The sequence below is a fragment of the Mobula birostris genome, chromosome 19 (genome assembly GCF_030028105.1).
Source record: "Mobula birostris isolate sMobBir1 chromosome 19, sMobBir1.hap1, whole genome shotgun sequence".
Classification (NCBI taxonomy): Eukaryota; Metazoa; Chordata; class Chondrichthyes; order Myliobatiformes; family Myliobatidae; genus Mobula; species Mobula birostris.
The window spans coordinates 20,113,436-20,132,177 of NC_092388.1; the positions used below are offsets into that span (position 1 = coordinate 20,113,436).

Here is an 18,742-nt window from a genome sequence, read left to right on the forward strand (position 1 = left end):
TTCAAGTTTACCCTCACGTACCGTCCGGGATCCAGGAACAGGAAGCCGGATGCGCTATCTTGCCAGCATGACTCCAAGGATGACACCTCCAGTCCCGAGACTATCCTCCCACCATCCTGCGTGGTTGCCACCCTCACTTGGGAGATCGAGTCTAAAGTAAAGGAAGCCCAGCGGGACGACCTCGACCTGGGCAATGGACCCAGCAATCGCCTGTACGTGCCCATCTTCGTTAGGTCCCAGGTTCCCCAATCCCGGGGCAGCACACATCCCAGTTCGCCTGCCACCCCGAGAGTGATCGAACCCTGGCTCTCCTGAGGAAGCACTTTTGGTGGCCGTCCATGGAGGGAGACACCAGTTCTTAATGTCTCAGCTTGTTCCATCTGTGCTCGGGGAAAGGTCTCTCATCGACCACCTGCAGGTCTACTTCGTCCTCTACCTGTCCCTGGTCGCCCCGGTCACACATCGCCCTAGACTTCGTCACCGGTCTACCCCCTTCCCGCGGAAACACCACTGTCCTCACCGTGGTAGACCGGTTCTCCAAGGCGGTGCACTTTGTGGCCCTCCCTAAACCTCCTTCCTCTCAGGAAACCGCGGATCTTCTCATCCGCCACGTCTTCCGCCTCCACGGAATCCCCGCGGACATTGTCTCCGATCAAGGTCCCCAGTTTGTCTCGCAAGTGTGGAAGGCCTTCTGTCAAGCCTCAGGTACATCGGTCAGCCTGTCTTCCGGCTTCCACCCCCAGACGAACGGGCAGACGGAACGGGTCAACCAAGACCTGGAGGCAACACTACATTGTGTAACGGCAAACAACCCATCAACCTGGAGCGACCACCTCCCGTGGGTTGAGTACACCCACAACTCCCTGGTGAGCTCTGCCATTGGAAGGTCTCCTTTCAAGTGCTCCTTGGGTACCAACCCCCGTTGTTCCCCGCGCAAGAAGAGGAGATTGCGGTACCGTCGATTCAGGACCATATTGATCGGTGCCTTAATATTTGGGAGGAGACACGCACAGCCCTACTCAGATCAACAAATCGAAATAAGAAGACAGCCGACCGACACCGGACTCTGGTGCTGGTGCCAACCTGGGCAGATGGTGTGGCTTTCCTCCAAGGACATCCCGCTCAAGAACGAACATAGGAAACTCGCCCCTCGCTTCCTGGGACCGTTAAGGTTGAAAGGGTTATCAATCCCACAGCGGTCTGTCTAAAGCTGCCTAGATCCATGTGCATCCACCCAACCTTTCATGTGTCTGAGTTAAAGCCAGTTTCCGTCAGCCCCTTGTGTTCCTCAGCTGAGACTCTCCCACCTGCCCGTATCATCGACAACCATCCGGCATACACCGTCTGATGACTACTAGATGTACACCGTCAGGGCAGGGATTTTCCAGTACCTGGTGGACTGGAAAGGGTACCGTCCAGAAGAGCGTTCCTGGGTCCCCCGTTCCTTCATCCTAGACCCTTCCCTCATCCAGAACTTTCATCGGGACCATCCAGACAGGCCTAGAGGCTCCCACTGAGGAGGATGTACTGTCATGGTCCCTTCTAGCAATCCCCCACCTTGCTATTTACCACAGGAATTGGGCCTCAATCACCTCATTTAATTTCCAATCATTCCCAGGTCCCACTAACTACACACACCTGCTTCCCATCAGAAACTGCAGGATAAAGACCCTGTGATCACAACAAGGAGCTGCCAGTTCATTGGTCGATTTGGGTATGAGTGACCCTGTTCCATGGTCCTTAGGACTATCAGTTCTAAGTCTGGCATCATGCCCGAATTCGCGACTAAAACCAAGACTCGTGGTAAAGACTCTCTTGGACACCAATTCCACGCTCGCTACGACCGTAACGCCTCCCGACTCGGCCTCCGCGCCCATGTTCAGCACTTGGGTCTGATCCACCACCATGTCCTTGCAACAGAGAGTGACCTCAATGCCAATTAGAAAAGTACTTCTCCAACCAACTTAATTTACTTTTCCTGAAGACCCATGTATTTTTCAAGTGTTACAGAATCAGGTTTATTGTCACTGACACGAGTCAGGGAATGTGTTGGTTTACAGCAGCAGTAAAGTGCAACATGACTGTAGGCTACAATAAGGAATACCTAAAAAAAAATTAATTAGTGCAAAAAGAGAGGAAAATAGCGAGGTAGTATTAATTGGTTCAAGCATCATTTGGAAATCTGGCGGTGGGTTGGGGGGGAAGAAGCTGCTCCTAAAATGCATCATCAGCCTCGTGTACCTCTCCCTGATGGTAGTAATGAGACGAGGACATGTCCTGGGTGTCCTGAGTGCTATTGATGGATGCCACCTTTCTGAGGCATCACCTTTTCAAGATTTCCTCGGTGGCGGTGAGGCTTCTGCCCACGCTTGCAGCTTTTTCTGATCCTGTGCGCTGGCGCCTTCATGCCAGACAGTGGTGCACTCGCTTAGAACACTGGCTGTTTTTGATCAGTATCAGTTAAGCTGGGTGTCTTTGCAGTGTCCGTGCTTTGTGGTAATTCGTCAGCCCAGTTACTGAAAAGAGAGATAGAAACTGAAATCTCACCACAGCAGCTGGCAATTTCAAATTCTGTTGATTTCTTGTATATATCTAGATTGACAGATTAGTGTCAGTATCACTGACCATGAAACAAACGGATTATCTCAAAAATCCGATTGTTTTATGCATCTCCCGTAATGAAGGAAACCTGTCACTCCTGCCTGCTTGGCCTTAAATGTGATTGCAGACCCATAACAATATGGTTGATTTAAACCTGTCTTCTGAAAATGCTGCTCTGTTCATTGCTTCGAGAATGGCATTCACATCTTGTGAAGAATTAAACCAAAGACTTAGCCTCATGTTTGGATGTGACAGACTGAGCTCAGAAAATGAATATTTACTTAGCAGTTTTTATTTTTCCTCCAAGGTCCTGATCCAGTCCATGCTAGGACCTCAGAGAAACTCCAGATCTCCTGGGAAAAGATGAGCAAATCCAAACACAATGGCATTGATCCAGCGGTAGTAATCCAACAGTATGGGATTGATACTGTGCGCCTGTATATTCTCTACGCTGCCCCTCCTGACCAGGACATTCTGTGGGATGTTAAAAGTAAGTGACTGAGCTGAAGCAGCCAATAAATATCTTATTGCTGCTTATATGGATGACACCTTCCAGGACAGAGCCACCTCCTCACCATAAACTCCCTCCCTTCAATTCTGGCTGCAGCATGTATCTTCTGCAAAGTGCGTCAGTTCATCCAGGTTTCTTTAAGAGGATCGCCCAGATCCACCTAAAGTGACAAAGGAGTCATTGGAATGGGAACACTATCACTCGCAATTTGCCCACCAAGTCACACACCAAGCTAAGTCCCGATGAGGCCTTCTATATATGGGTGAGACCCGATGCAGACTGGGAGATCGTTTAGCTGAACACCTACGCTCTGTCCGCCAGAGAAAGCAGGATCTCCCAGCGGCCACACATTTTAATTCCACGTCCCATTCCCATTCTGATATGTCTATCCATGGCCTCCTCTACTGTCAAGATGAAGCCACACTCAGGTTGGAGGAACAACACCTTATATTCCGTCTGGGTAGCCTCCAACCTGATGGCATGAACATTGACTTCTCAGACTTCTGCTAATGCCCCTCCTCCCCCTTGTACACCATCCATTATATATTTATTTATATACATACATTCTTTTTCTCTCTCTCTCCTTTTTCTCCCTCTGTCCCTCTCACTATACTCCTTGCCCATCCTCTGGTCTTCCCCTTCCCCCTTTTCTTTCTCTCTAGGCCTCCTGTCCCATGATCCTCTCATATCCCTTTTGCCAATCACCTGTCCAGCTCTTGGCTCCATCCCTCCCCCTCCTGTCTTCTCCTATCATTTCGGATCTCCCCCTCCCCCTCCCACTTTCATATCTCTTACTAGCTTTTCTTTCAGTTAGTCCTGACGAAGGGTCTCAGCCCGAAACATCGACTGTACCTCTTCCTAGAGATGCTGCCTGGCCTGCTGCGTTCCACCAGCAACTTTTATGTGTGTTGCTGTTACCATTTGGTACTATTTATTCTTCAGTCATAACTGTGTCAACAGCCTGGTATTTTAACTTTATAGGAGTGTATTTGTACCTTCACACAGACTGTAGAGGTTCAAGGTGGCTCACCACCACCCCCCTGAGAACATTTATGGACGGCAGAAAATACTGGCCTTATCAGTGACACTCCCATCCTGCAACTTAATTAGGAATATAAACCTTAGATTTTATATAGATTTGAGAGAATAATGAATATAAACACTGGGGCTCATAGAGTTGACAAGACAGCAGATGCTGGGAAGTCTGAAATAAAAATAGAAAATGCTGAAAATGCTCAGCGGATCAGACAGCATCTCTGGAGAGGAAAACTGACTTAGTATTTCAGATTTATGACATTTTATTGGAACTGAGAAAGGTTAGAGATCAAATACGGTTTAAGTTGCCGAGGAGGGGAGGGTGGCGGGAACAAAGAGAATGTTTCTGATTGGGCAGAGAAATCAAACAACAACACATTGTGTCAGTGTTGAGAGGAGATGGTAAACACCTTCTTACTTGCAAATTAATGATTAAGTCATTAATGATTGGAGTAAAAAGGAGATGATGAAGGGCTAGAGTCATTCGTAACTGATGAAAAGTTTTTTTCAACCAAGTTCTGATATGCTGAATCTGAGAAGCTGACTCTGTCAATGTTTTTTGTAAAAGGGCATCAGACAGATTCTGGACAATGAAGAAGTAACACGTTATAAATAAAACGTAATATATGACCAAGAATAAAAGCTCTGACAGCCAGCACGAGAATGCTGACCTGAGATTGTGAGATGCCGTAGCCTGTAGAATACTTACTTGTTCATCATCGTCTCCCCTCAGCGGATGCCATTCCTGGTGTGTTGAGGTGGCAAGTACGGCTCTGGACCCTGGTAACAAAGTTAATAGATGCTCGGACTGCTGCAGTAACCCCTTGTCCGGACCTCCTCAATGAAAAGGAGAAGTCAGAAGCCAAGAAGATATGGCAGAGCAAAAACTACACAGTTTCACAAGTAAGTATGTGTGTCTTACTGGGTTACCTACCAGTTTATGTCATTTCTCTAAGACATTGAATGTTTGGGATTGTTGAGGAAACGCTCCTTCAAAATGGGTACTTTAAACTGTTCTGCTTGTAATGGTCAATTATTTTTGTGTCTGAAGAGCCTGTACGTAGCTAACAAAAAGAAGCTATGAAATTGCTTCCAAAATTCTCTCCTTTGCTCCATTCCCTGTGTCGATAAGAACAAACAATGTTACTTGAAATTGATATGTATGTTCCAATATATATTTCATTTATGGCTGTGATGTTTTGGAATTTCTCATGAGATATACAGTATACGATAATGTATAAAATACAAATGGATGCTCATTTTTTGATTATGCACAGAGTTGAGATTAATATATGCTTGGAAACTAGACAGGCAAATAGTGTGGAGCTACTGGTTCAGCCCCAGTCTAACTCAGATGTCGGGTAGGTTCAAGGACACAATGGTTTTCCACTGCTTCTATTTCTTGCAGTTAGGACTAACCTATTCGATCTTAACGGCGAATTCTCAGTGAAGAGGCACAAACTGGTGCTGTGCGGGCTACTTGTGCCTTTGTGACTCCTACTGTCCATCCTATCTATGCCTCTCATGATGTTATACACTTCTATTAAGACAGCCCTCAGCCTCCAACCCTCCAGGATTAAAAGAAAGACTGTTTGATATGTCCCAAAAGAAATGGCCATAGCCACACTTTAGATCTGTAGCAATTAGTGCGATGCCAATACAGCTTGGCACTCCAGAGGTCGAAGTTAATTTCTGGTGCTGTTCTGTAAGGAGTCTCTGTACATCCTCTCCATGGAGTATGTGAGATTTCCCCGGGTGATCCGGTCTTCCCTTACAGTACTGGCTAGGTTAATTAGTCAGTGTAAATCGTCCTGTGATTATGTGACGGTTAATGGGGGCTGTGTGGTTGCATGGCTAGAAGGGCTGGAAGAGCCAACTTCACGCTGTATCGCTAAATAAAGTAAAACTAAAATACAATAAGTGGAGTTGAAGAATAATTTGTTCAATGTGGGAATGTAGTTGGAAAAACCTTGTATTTACTTTCTTCTTTAAAGTGTTCACTTTACTTCTGATTACCAGTGATTCTGCTACTGGAAATGTTATTAAAAGCATTTTTGCGTATCGATTAAAGGTTGGAGATAGCTGCGGTAGTTCTACTCCTTCTTGCCGTCCAGTTCAATTATGCCCTTGAAAGTAAAGCTCAACAAATTCTTGTTATCTTCGTGAGAAGGGAGAAAATTGCCAGCGTAACAGGGAAAATGGGGGTGATCTTTTGTGATCTGTAATCCTGTGGCTGGGAGATTATGGCTAAGTAGTTGCTTATCACTGGTGAAGCTTGCTCTGTGAATGACACACAATAGAACTTAACGGCATCAAAAAAATTAAAGCAAGCGAAAGTTACAATCCTTATTTTTTTACACAGAGAGTAATAGGTGTGTGGAATGTTCTGCTGGGGCTGATAATAGAGGCAGATAGATTAGGGACATTTAATAGACTTATTGATAGGCACATGGATGAAAGAAAAATGGAGGGCTATGTGGGAGGGAAGAGTTAGATGGATTTATTTTTTGTTATTTATGTAGAGATACAGTGCAGAGTAGGCCCTTCCAACCCTGTGAGTTGTACTGCCCTGCAACCCCTGACAATCCCAATTTAACCCGAACCTAATCACAGGACAGTTTACAATGACCAATTAACCTACCTGGTACGTCTTTGGATTGTGGGAGGAAACCAGAGCACCTGGTTAAACCTGCACATTCCACAGAGAGGATGTACAGGCTCCTTACAGATGGTCTTAAATTCCAAACTCAATGCCCCGAGCTGTAATAGCATTGCACTAACCACTGCACTACTGTGGCACCCATATCTTGGAGTAGGTTAAAGGGTCAGCACAATGTTGTGGACTGAAGGACCTGTGCTGTATTATTCTGTTCTATATTCTAAAGCATGGCACTCCATACAGTAGAGCAACACCCCAACTCTCCCTTCCCACCCATCTCTGGAGTGGCATTTGAGCATCAATTTTCTGATTCCATCAAGTCTGCTGCAGCTGATCGCAATCATTTTAAATCCTCCTACCAGGGTAAAACTGCAGTAAATGTATGCCTTTGTTTCTAGAGCAGAGGATAGTGGTCTGCAGTTTCCAGTTGGCTGGCCAAGCATTGCAAAAATTGTTTTTAATTGTGTTTCCCTTTCTTGAATGTGTTTAGGTAACCAGCTACATGACCAAGGATTTCCTGCTGAATGCTGCAATATCCCGGCTAATGGGCCTCACAAACACTTTATCAGTAAGTGCAGTTCCACAAATCTCTAAGCGCAAGAAGCAGGAAGTTAGTGAGTACAACTGACTGTAAGTATCTCAGTCAGGGGAAGGACACATCTGTCAGGCAGCTTTGAATTGTAATGTTAAGAATGAGAATATTTAGAACTGAATTGAAATTAAATTTCCATGATTTTTTTTCTTTGGTTTTCAAATAACTTGTACTTCTGTAGAGGATGATCTTATGACTCTTGTGTTTTTGAAAGCAAAACCCATAAACAATGGCCTGTACTGTACTCTACTGTTCTGTATTCTAAAACATGGCACTCCGACCACTGTAGCAAACCCCCACCTCCCAAGTCATCCCTGGAGTGGCATTTGAGCATCAGTTTTCTGATCCCATCAAGTTTCCTGGCAACTGTGCTACAGCTGAAAGCAATCATTTTAAATATTAAGAGCTCTGTAAGCTGCCAAATGGAAGCCAGGAATTTCCCACAGGGAGGAAAAGAAGATGACGGAGCATCTCGCTGAAGTGTTACAAGAGGACATGAAGCAAGTCCTGTTTCCACTCTCCTGTCTTCAGCTAGTTTGTTACGAGGGCAGAGCAGCAGGTGCAAAATGCACTACATCTGAATTAATATTAGGGAGCCAAGTAAGTTTATTTTTTTAAGAAAATAAATCTCAATAAGGGCTGTAAGAATAGAGAAGGGGAGGGAGATCCTATCAGTTCATACTGCACAGAGACTCTTCAATTCACCGAGTCCATGTTGAGTGTCAACCATCCATCTACATTAATTCCATTTCATTCTCCCTACATTCCCTACCGCCTTCATCTGTTTTGCTCTTGTTCCAACTCCAGTGAGGTCAGGGTTATTAGATGGATAAAAAATGTCACTGGCATTAGTGAAGAAGAGGATGCAGACGTTACACATGTTCAGAGAAGTGTCTTCCAGGTCATCCACCGTTTAAATGGAATAAATAGATCTTAGTTTCATTCCCATTGAATTAAGTAGTGGAGGTTGTTCACTGTTTCCAGTGATGACAGGAAACATGTGCGGGAGAGTTTTTTAAGTGGAAAAGCCATTGCACTGGGTTAGTTCCTCTCTCTTGACTTCAGAAGTTCAAGTCCAGTGGTACAAACAAGCACCACAAACTGGGGTCTTCCTTGGTTGCAGTGCGTGACCATGACATCTCCTGTGCCTTGCCATGCCCTTGGCTCTCCACGGAGCATTGCAGTACTGTCTTCCGAGCCACTGGATCTCACTGTAGATCTCGTCCACCCAGCCCGTCGGAGCTGACTTCAGATGCTCGGGTAGGCGCGCCCCTATCTCATCGGAGTATGTGGCCACTTGCTACCCTCACCTGTGTACTGGGTTGTGGCCGCTGTCACATGCAAACAGCTACTTGGAGCCGCTGGTGAGAGCTGAGTGTCCACTGGGGACCAAAGGTGAGTGAGCTGCCCCAGAATGGATACGACAGGCCCCTTCACCAGAGGTGCTACCCCTCCCTGGACACCCCATACACCCCAAATTAAGTAGCTAGCTCAAACTAAAGGAGCTAGGAAGTGAGAAGAGTAACACATTGGTGCAAGAATTATCGGGCAGAAATGTGGTGAGGTGGTAGGCAAAGCACAAACAATTAGGAGTGAAGCTGCTGTGAGCCAGAACTGGCTTGCAACGCCCCTCCCTCCACCCACCTCAAAATCAAATCGCACTTCTCAAAACTAGCTCGAAAAGGAAAAATGGTCTAGAATAGAGAACTGAGTTTTTTTTTGTTGTTGAGATATTACAGAAAGCTAAATTTCTTTTCTATACCGGAGCTCAGTATTTGAGATTCTGATTTAAACTTGTGTGCAGAATATTAGTAGCGGTTAGTCAGTTCCTCTTCTGCAGTGGGATTCCTCGAGGTATGAAGCTGTGCATCTGTTGTTGAAGTAACAAATTCTATTCATTTTTAATTCAACTTTAATTGCAGTTTCCAACTTATTTTGTTAGCCTTCAATTGAGATTCAACTTTGTAATCACAAAAGACAGCTTACAATTTCCATTATTTTTGACTACGCTATTCTATTTCTATTCTATTATTTCTACATCACGTCGATGACTGCATCGATGCTGTTTCTTCCAGATATGCCGAGCTCATCAATTTCATCGTTTTTGCCTCCAACTTTCACCCTGCCCCGAAATTTACTTGGATCATCTCTGACACCTCGCTCTCCTTTCTCAATCTTGCTGGCTCCTTCTCTGCAGACAAGACTATTTACTGATATCTTTTGTAAGCCTACTAACTCTCACAGCTATCCTGACTATACCTCTTCTTGCCCTGTCACTTGTAAAAATGTTATCCCTTTACTCAATTCATCTGTCTCCACTGCATCTGTTCTCAATATGAGGCTTTCCACTCTACAATAGGATATCCGAGATGTCCTCCTCCTTCAACGAATGGGATTTCCCTTCCACCTCCATTGATGCCGCACTCACCCGCATCTCCTCCTTTTCCTGTACATATGCCCTCACTCCATCCTCTCTGTACTATATCAGGGATGGAATTCCACTGGTCCTTTCCTACCACCCTATTACCTTTCACATCATTCACATCACTTTCTGCCATCTACAACAGCATCATCCCACTGAGCACATCTTTCCTTCCCTCCTCTGCCACTCTCCACTTTCCATTGGGAATCTCTCTCTATGTGACTCCCTTGTCCATTTGTCCCTCCTCACTGATCTTCCTCCTGGTGCATATCCCTGCAAGTGGGGCAAGTGAACTTCTTCCCTTACCACCACTCAGGGCCCCAGACGTTGTCCAAAAGAGGCAACACTTCACGTGTAAGTCTGTCAGGGTCATCTACTGTATCTGTGCTGCCAATATGGCCTCCTCCACATTGGTGAGACCTGGTGCAGACTGGGTGAACTGCTTCGTTGAGTACCTTTGCTCCATTTGCCACAAAAGATGGGATTTCCCAGTGGACACTGATTTCAATTCAAATTCCCATTCTAAAATCATAGTCCATGGACTCCTCTACTACTATGATGAGGCTACTCTCAGATTTTAAGAGCAACACCTAATATTCCATCTAGTTAGCCTCCAACCTGGTAGCATGAACATAGATTTCTCAAATAATTTTTTTTTCTCCTCCTCCTCCTCCTCCCCCTCCCCCTCCCCCTCCCCTCCCCCTCCCCCTCCCCTCCCCCTCCTCCCCCTCCTCCTCCTCCCCCTCCTCCCCCTCCCCCTCCTCCTCCCCCTCCTCCTCCCCCTCCCCCTCCTCCTCCCCCTCCCCCTCCTCCTCCCCCTCCCCCTCCTCCTCCCCCTCCCCCTCCTCCTCCCCCTCCCCCTCCCCCTCCTCCTCCCCCTCCCCCTCCTCCTCCTCCTCCCCCTCCCCCTCCCCCTCCCCCTCCTCCTCCTCCTCCTCCCCCTCCTCCTCCTCCTCCTCCTCCTCCTCCTCCTCCTCCTCCTCCCCCTCCTCCTCCTCCTCCTCCCCCTCCTCCTCCTCCTCCCCCTCCTCCTCCTCCTCCTCCTCCTCTTCTTCTTCTTCTTCTATCCCCATCCCCCATTCTGGTTCCCATCTTAGCCCCTTCTCCTCACCTGCCTGTTGCCCATCACTTGTCTCTGGTGTGCCTCCTCCTTCCCTTTCTTCCATGGTCCATTTCCTGTCCCATCAGATTCCTTCTTCTTTAGCCCTTCACCTCTTCTGCCTATCACCTCCCAGCTTCTTACTTCACCTCTCTCTCCTACAAGCCCACCTTCTACCTCACCTGACTTCAGCAATCACCTGCCAGCTTGTACTCCTTCTCCTCCATCTTCTTCTTCTTCTGGCCTCTGCCACCTCCATTTCCAGACCTAATGAAGGGTCTCAGCCTGAAACTGTTTATTCCCCTCCATAGATGCTGCCTGACATGCTGAGTTACTCCAGCACTTTCTGTGTGTTGGTCAGGATTTCCAGCATCTGTGGTATCTCTTGTATTTATGAATTTATTTTATTAACATTTTGATTCAGCCTTGAATCCCTGTTTGTGTTTCTAAAGTTTCTTTGATTCTGTTTATCTTTTTTTTTCCTTTGGGGTACTTGCCTCCAAGTGTGATTGCCACACTTAGTGTCCATATTTGAATTCTTGTTATTTTGATGGGTATCCAATTGTAACCTAACAGATGGAATGAATTTTGTTCCAATTAATTACTCTGAAGTTTTCTCAGGGGATAATCTGACTGTTTAAGGTAGAAACTCGCTTTGTTTGTTTCATACACAACTTTTGTTCTCCTTCCTCTGACCTGTTCATTCCTTTATTCTCCTCTCTCTCTTCCATATTTTGATCTCCATTATGAGTAGTGCTTAATAAACACTTAGTGGCCACTTTATTAGATACACCTGTACACCTGCTTGTTAATGCAAATATCTAATCAGCCAATTGTGTTGGAGCAACTCAATGGATAAAAATATGCAGACATGGTCAAGAGATTCAGATCAAACATCACAATGATGAAGAATTGAGATCTAAGTGACTGACTATGGAATTATTGCAGGTCTCAGATGGAATAGTTTAAGTATCTCAGAAACTGCTGAAACCTTGGGATTTTCACGACAATGGTTTACAGGGAATGGTGCAAAAAACAAAAACCATTCAGTGAACAGCAGTTCTAAGTGAGCATTGCCTTGTTAACGAGAGGGATGGGAGGAGAAGAGTAAAAGTGGCAGGCTGACAAATCCAGGGCAAGCATTAAAAAGGGCCACTTTTCAACATAATTGTATAAGGGCTAAGAGAGTTGTAAAAGAGTGCCTGAAGGCTTTGTGTGTCAATGCAAGGAGCATTCGTAATAAGGTGGATGAATTGAAAGTGCAGATTGTTATTAATGATTATGATTTAGTTGGGATCACAGAGACATGGCTCCAGGGTGACCAAGGATGGGAGCTCAACGTTCAGGGATATTCAATATTCAGGAGGGATAGACATGAAGGAAGGGGAGGTGGGGTGGCATTGCTGGTTAAAGAAGAGACTAACGCAATAGAAAGGAAGGACATAAGCCGGGAAGATGTGGAATCGATATGGGTAGAGCTGCGTAACACTAAGGGGTAGAAGACGCTGGTGGGAGTTGTGTACAGGCCACCTAACAGTAGTAGTGAGGTCGGAGATGGTATTTAACAGGAAATTAGAAATGTGTGCAATAAAGGAACAGCAGTTATAATGGGTGACTTCAATCTACATGTAGATAGGGTGAACCAAATTGGTAAAGGTGCTGAGGAAGAGGATTTCTTGGAATGTATGCGGGATGGTTTTTTGAACCAACATGTCGAGGAACCAACTAGAGAGCAGGCTATTCTGGACTGGGTTTTGAGCAATGAGGAAGGCTTAATTAGCAATCTTGTCGTGAGAGGCCCTTTGGGTAAGAGTGACCATAATATGGTGGAATGCTTCATTAAGATGGAGAGTGACATAGTTAATTCAGAAACAAAGGTTCTGAACTTAAAGAGGGGTAACTTTGAAGGTATGAGACGTGAATTAGCTAAGCTAGACTGGCAAATGACACTTAAAGGATTGATGGTGGATATGCAATGGCAAGCATTTAAAGGTTGCATGGATGAACTACAACAATTGTTCATCCCAGTTTGGCAAAAGAATAAATCAAGGAAGGTAGTGCACCCGTGGCTGACAAGAGAAATTAGGGATAGTATCAATTCCAAAGAAGAAGCATACAAATTAGCCAGAGAAAGTGGCTCACCTGAGGACTGGGAGAAATTCAGAGTTCAGCAGAGGAGGACAAAGGGCTTAATTAGGAAGGGGAAAGAAGATTATGAGAGAAAACTGGCAGGGAACGTAAGAACTGACTGTAAAAGCTTTTATAGGTATGTAAAGACTGGTAAAGACAAATGTAGGTCCCCTACAGACAGAAACAGGTGAATTGATTATGGGGAGCAAGGACATGGCAGACCAATTGAATAATTACTTTGGTTCTGTCTTCACTAAGGAGGACATAAATAATCTTCCAGAAATAGTAGGGGACAGAGGGTCCAGTGAGATGGAGGAACTGAGCGAAATACTTGTTAGTAGGGAAGTGGTGTTAGGTAAATTGAAGGGATTGAAGGCAGATAAATCCCCAGGGCCAGATGGTCTGCATCCTAGAGTGCTTAAGGAAGTAACCCAAGAAATAGTGGATGCATTAGTGATAATTTTTCAAAACTCGTTAGATTCTGGACTAGTTCCTGAGGATTGGAGGGTGGCTAATGTAACCCCACTTTTTAAAAAAAGAGGGAGAGAGAAACCGGGGAATTATAGACCGGTTAGCCTAACGTCGGTGGTGGGGAAACTGCTGGAGTCAGTTATCAAAGATGTGATAACAGCACATTTGGAAAGCGGTGAAATCATCGGACAAAGTCAGCATGGATTTGTGAAGGGAAAATCATGTCTGACGAATCTCATTGAATTTTTTGAGGATGTAACTAGTAGAGTGGATAGGGGAGAACCAGTGGATGTGGTATGTTTGGATTTTCAAAAGGCTTTTGACAAGGTCCCACACAGGAGATTAGTGTGCAAACTTAAAGCACATGGTATTGGGGGTAAGGTATTGATGTGGATGGAGAATTGGTTAGCAGACAGGAAGCAAAGAGTGGGAATAAACGGGACCTTTTCAGAATGGCAGGCGGTGACTAGTGGGGTACCGCAAGGCTCAGTGCTGGGACCCCAGTTGTTTACAATATATATTAATGACTTGGATGAGGGAATTAAATGCAGCATCTCCAAGTTTGCGGATGACACGAAGCTGGGTGGCAGTGTTAGCTGTGAGGAGGATGCTAAGAGGATGCAGAGTGACTTGGTTAGGTGAGTGGGCAAATTCATGGCAGATGCAATTTAATGTGGATAAATGTGAAGTTATCCACTTTGGTAGCAAAAATAGGAAAACAGATTATTATCTGAATGGTGGCGGATTAGGAAAAGGGGAGGTGCAACGAGACCTGGGTGTCATTATACACCAGTCATTGAAAGTGGGCATGCAGGTACAGCAGGCGGTGAAAAAGGCGAATGGTATGCTGGCATTTATAGCGAGTGGATTTGAGTACAGGAGCAGGGAGGTACTACTGCAGTTGTACAAGGCCTTGGTGAGACCACACCTGGAATATTGTGTGCAGTTTTGGTCCCCTAATCTGAGGAAAGACATCCTTGCCATGGAGGGAGTACAAAGAAGGTTCACCAGATTGATTCCTGGGATGGCAGGACTTTCATATGAAGAAAGACTGGATGAACTGGGCTTGTACTCGTTGGAATTTAGAAGATTGAGGGGGGATCTGATTGAAACGTATAAAATCCTAAAGGGATTGGACAGGCTAGATGCAGGAAGATTGTTCCCAATGTTGGGGAAGTCCAGAACAAGGGGTCACAGTTTGAGGATAAAGGGGAAGACTTTAAGGACCGAGATTAGGAAAAACTTCTTCACTCAGAGAGTGGTGAATCTGTGGAATTCTCTGCCACAGGAAACAGTTGAGGCCAGTTTATTGGCTATATTTAAGAGGGAGTTAGATATGGCCCTTGTGGCTACGGGGGTCAGGGGGTATGGAGGGAAGGCTGATGCAGGGTTCTGAGTTGGATGATCAGCTATGATCATAATAAATGGTGGTGCAGGCTCGAAGGGCCGAAGGGCCGAATGGCCTACTCCTGCACCTATTTTCTATGTTTTTTCTATGTTTCTATGTAAACTGGTTCAAGCTGACAGGAAAGTGCGAGTAACTCAAATAACCACAAATTACAGCAGTGGCATGCTGAAGAGCATCACTGAATGAACAACACGTTGAAACTTGAAGTGGACGGGCTACAGCAGCTGAAGACCAGCCCGGGTTCCAACTCCTGTAACTAATAAAGTAACCACTGAATGTAGGTGCAAGCTATCAATCCTTAAAAAGAAATTTAAAAAGAAATCACTCGAGCAGTTGCCTTAGCAATAAACTATAACAGAAATACTGTTCTAGGTATTGAGAAAGATGTTGGCGTCCTCTGCACTCTTCTCTACTTTCCCACTCATTTCCACATCAGTTGGATAAACAAATCTGTGAAAGCGTTTTTTGACATGCAGTGCAAAGCAATCATTTGGGAATAGTTTCTGCCTGATGAATAATGACTAGATTTTTCAATAATAATTAAAGGAACCCCTTTGACCAATATCCAAGCCTCTAGACTTCTGGCCTACAGATAATTAACAGCTGACATGTTACCTTATATGATGTATGATGATGTTTTTCAACGGAGCAGTTAGGCCTAATCTCCTTTGATATATTTCATTGAACTTTCCCTGTTGATTTCTATTCAAAGAGCTCCTCAAAGAATGTAGTTTATGCAGTTCTCATTCCCCAAGGCCAAAACAGTCTCTTAAGGTTGTTTTTTCATGATCTTGCTGGAAATATTTTGAATTTATTTTTAAACTTGGAAAATATTTCTCATGTGTGGAAGTGCAAATTTGAACACAGTCGCTTTTGTTGTTTTGTATTTAACTAATTTTGAGAAGCACTAATGTTGCAGTTAATAATTCCAGACAACATTTTTTGTTCTCTATCATTGACCCCAGTATCTCATAATCCCCAACATGTCGACTTTACCGCCCTCATTCTCGCTTCATTCACCCTGCCCTGCAGTTGTGATAACCCTGTTATTCTTTGCAGTTATCTTCTTCATTGTTGGCCAAAGCTTTAAAGACACTAAGTTAAACTTCTTTCAGATTGCACTTAAAAGCTTCCTCTGCCTTTTCATTTCCTCTTACCAACTTTCTCAAGCCTATTTTCATCTAACTTTCTCCCTCTCATGTCTGCAAATCTTATCAACAGTTCCTCTTTCATCTCCAGCTCAGCTTCTGCTGTATGTTCTGTTCTGTTAAGAATCACTGTAAGACGCCTTCTGTACAGGAAGAAACCAGCAAACCTGACATCTGTAAGAGTAGGATCAGTATTTTGAAATCCATGAGGAGGTGGTAGAAGAGAGAGAAAAAGCCATGGGAAATAATGAGACGTGAGGAAGGTGGTGCTTGGTGTGAGCATAGTGCATGATAAGATGTGGATAAGAATGAAGTTTCATGAGACGTCTTTGTCCCATTTAATTGACCTCAGTAAGAACTTGTGGTTTATGGTTTGTTTAACAACAATAAACTTTTTAACCTTAAGAAAAGATATATCTGTAACATAATGCATAAATTATTTGTTACGCTTTCCACCACTATCTATAAGAAGTTTGTACATTCACCCTGTGACTTTGTGTTTCCTCCGGGTTCTCCAGCTTCCTTCCACATTCCAAAAACACATGAGTTAATAGGTTAATGGTCACGTGAATGTAATTGGGCAGCACGGGCTCATTGGGCCAGAAGGGCCTGTTACCATGCTGTATCTCTACGTGAAAAAGTTTAAAAATAATGTTCCTGACTGTATAAAACACAATAGTCATTGATTTCATGGAGCAGTACCCTGTTGAATTTCTGGGTACCTGTTAAAGCCAGTTCATTGAAAACTCTATTTGCAGATCCTGTTTCATTATAATCCATAACTTCGGTTCTAAAGTTATCACATTGTGTGACACCTGAAGAGATGATGTCTTACAATGAATAGATTCTTTTCAGATTGCGTAACCTGGCCACCAAATGCCCTTGTATAAATGCTTCCTGAAAAACATACAGAATTTCAAACATCTGTAAAGGTATACAGGATATTTTTTAAAAAAATACAGCATAATTTTAATCAACACAAAATGCTGGAGGAACTTAACAGGTCAGGCAGCATCTATGGAAATGAATAAACAGTGGGTAATTTGGACCGAGACCCTTCATCAGATGCTGCCTGACCTGCTGAGTTCCTCCAGCATTTTGTGAGTTTTGCTCTGGATTTCTAGATCTGCAAAATCTCTTGTGTTTCTAATTTTAATCAAGCCATTGTATGTCTCTAGTCATCATCATAATTTTTTAATAATGCATTCCCAAAAATTGAGAATGGGATTCAACGTTTTTGTTCAGAAAACATTTTGAATGAAACAAAATTGCATTGTTTAGTTTTGAAATGGTGCTGTTTCGTATTTTTATCTTTACTTTGAAGGACCTTCAACACTAAGGCACCTTCAGGTGATTTGAGAAAATATGGACAAATGTATGGTTAAATTAAAAACAGAGGCTATATTGTGGGAAAAAAAATAAGATAAAACTGAAAGGTAAAGGAAATATTTAAGTTTAATGTACTTATTCTGTGTAAATAATTTATTAAACTAAAGGAATAATAAACGAATTAGTGGGTGAGAAAGTGACTGTTGAGAAAGATGGGAGCCAGTTTTTTTTTAATGTTACTTTAGCTTTCAGCAAACACCAGCTGAATTTTAACTTCGGAACCAATTAATTATCTCCACCTGAGTTGGCAAAGGTCATTTCAAATGATGTGCTTTTCTGAAATGAATCATGTCTCTAGAGGTGAACAATGCAAGAGAAAAATGCAGAACGATATTTTTTTTTGTTCGATCTAAATGATTTCTTCATCTTTTTATAACAATTTGAACTTTGGCAGGCATTCCATGAAGACAGCATCACATTGAGAGGGCACACAACCTCTGATAATACTTCTGTCTATGCAATAAGTAGATGAAGGCTGAAGAGTTATATTTGGTTAAAACAGGTTACAGAGGAGGTGTTAGGTTTTGAGAGGGTCATTGGAATGAAGTTGCAAAGAATGGCCATGAAAGGTGAAGGGGTGAGGGACTTTGTGGCATAATTGGTGATGATGGGGGTAATATAATTGATTGTGGTGATGTAAAATGAAAATGGAGTGACTGTGTGCTGCATTTACACCACAGCTCAACCTATCAGTAGCAACAAAAGATGTTTTTCTGACAGCACCGCTCCATATTCTCCCACTTATCCAAAAGAAAAGAGCCTGGTGAAGACAGAATTAATAAGGCATTTGGAATTATGGATACATAGAAGATAGCATACAAACAAAGACAATATGTTGATTCTTTATAAAACGCTAGTTGAACCACAACTGCAGCATGGTATCCAATACTGATCACTTCAAGATGGATATGAAGGGCTATTGGAGGATGCAGAAAAGTGAATTTATGATTTAGAACTTGCTGTTAACTAGAATAGTAAAGACAGCATCGGTGAAGACGGTAGAAAGGATATTGGGCAGGGACACGATAAAGATTTAGCTGTTTGGAATCAAAATGAGAAGAAATTGGGGCAATAGAGTAGCGTAGAGGTTAGCATAATGCTATTATGCCGTCAGTGCCCCGGTTCGATTCCCGCCACTGTGTGTAAGGAATTTGTACACTCTCCCAGTGAGCATGCAGGTTTTCTCTGGATGCTCCAGTTTCCTCGCACATTCCAAAAGAGTATGGATTAAGAGGTTAATTGGTCACATAGGTGTAATTGGACGGTATGGGCCTGAT

The 18,742-nt window shown here is 43.9% G+C and overlaps 1 protein-coding gene across 5 annotated transcripts in view; it reads left to right on the forward strand.

The window, feature by feature from the left end:
- Positions 1-18,742, forward strand: part of lars2 (leucyl-tRNA synthetase 2, mitochondrial) — a 107,747-nt gene that overhangs the window by 67,497 nt on the left and 21,508 nt on the right. For all 5 annotated transcript variants that reach the window (XM_072283299.1, XM_072283298.1, XM_072283300.1 and 2 more), the window contains 3 exons: positions 2,909-3,091; positions 4,881-5,050; positions 7,297-7,374. In XM_072283299.1, coding sequence (XP_072139400.1) covers positions 2,909-3,091; positions 4,881-5,050; positions 7,297-7,374 — 431 coding nt within the window. The remainder of the gene's footprint in view (positions 1-2,908; positions 3,092-4,880; positions 5,051-7,296; positions 7,375-18,742) is intronic.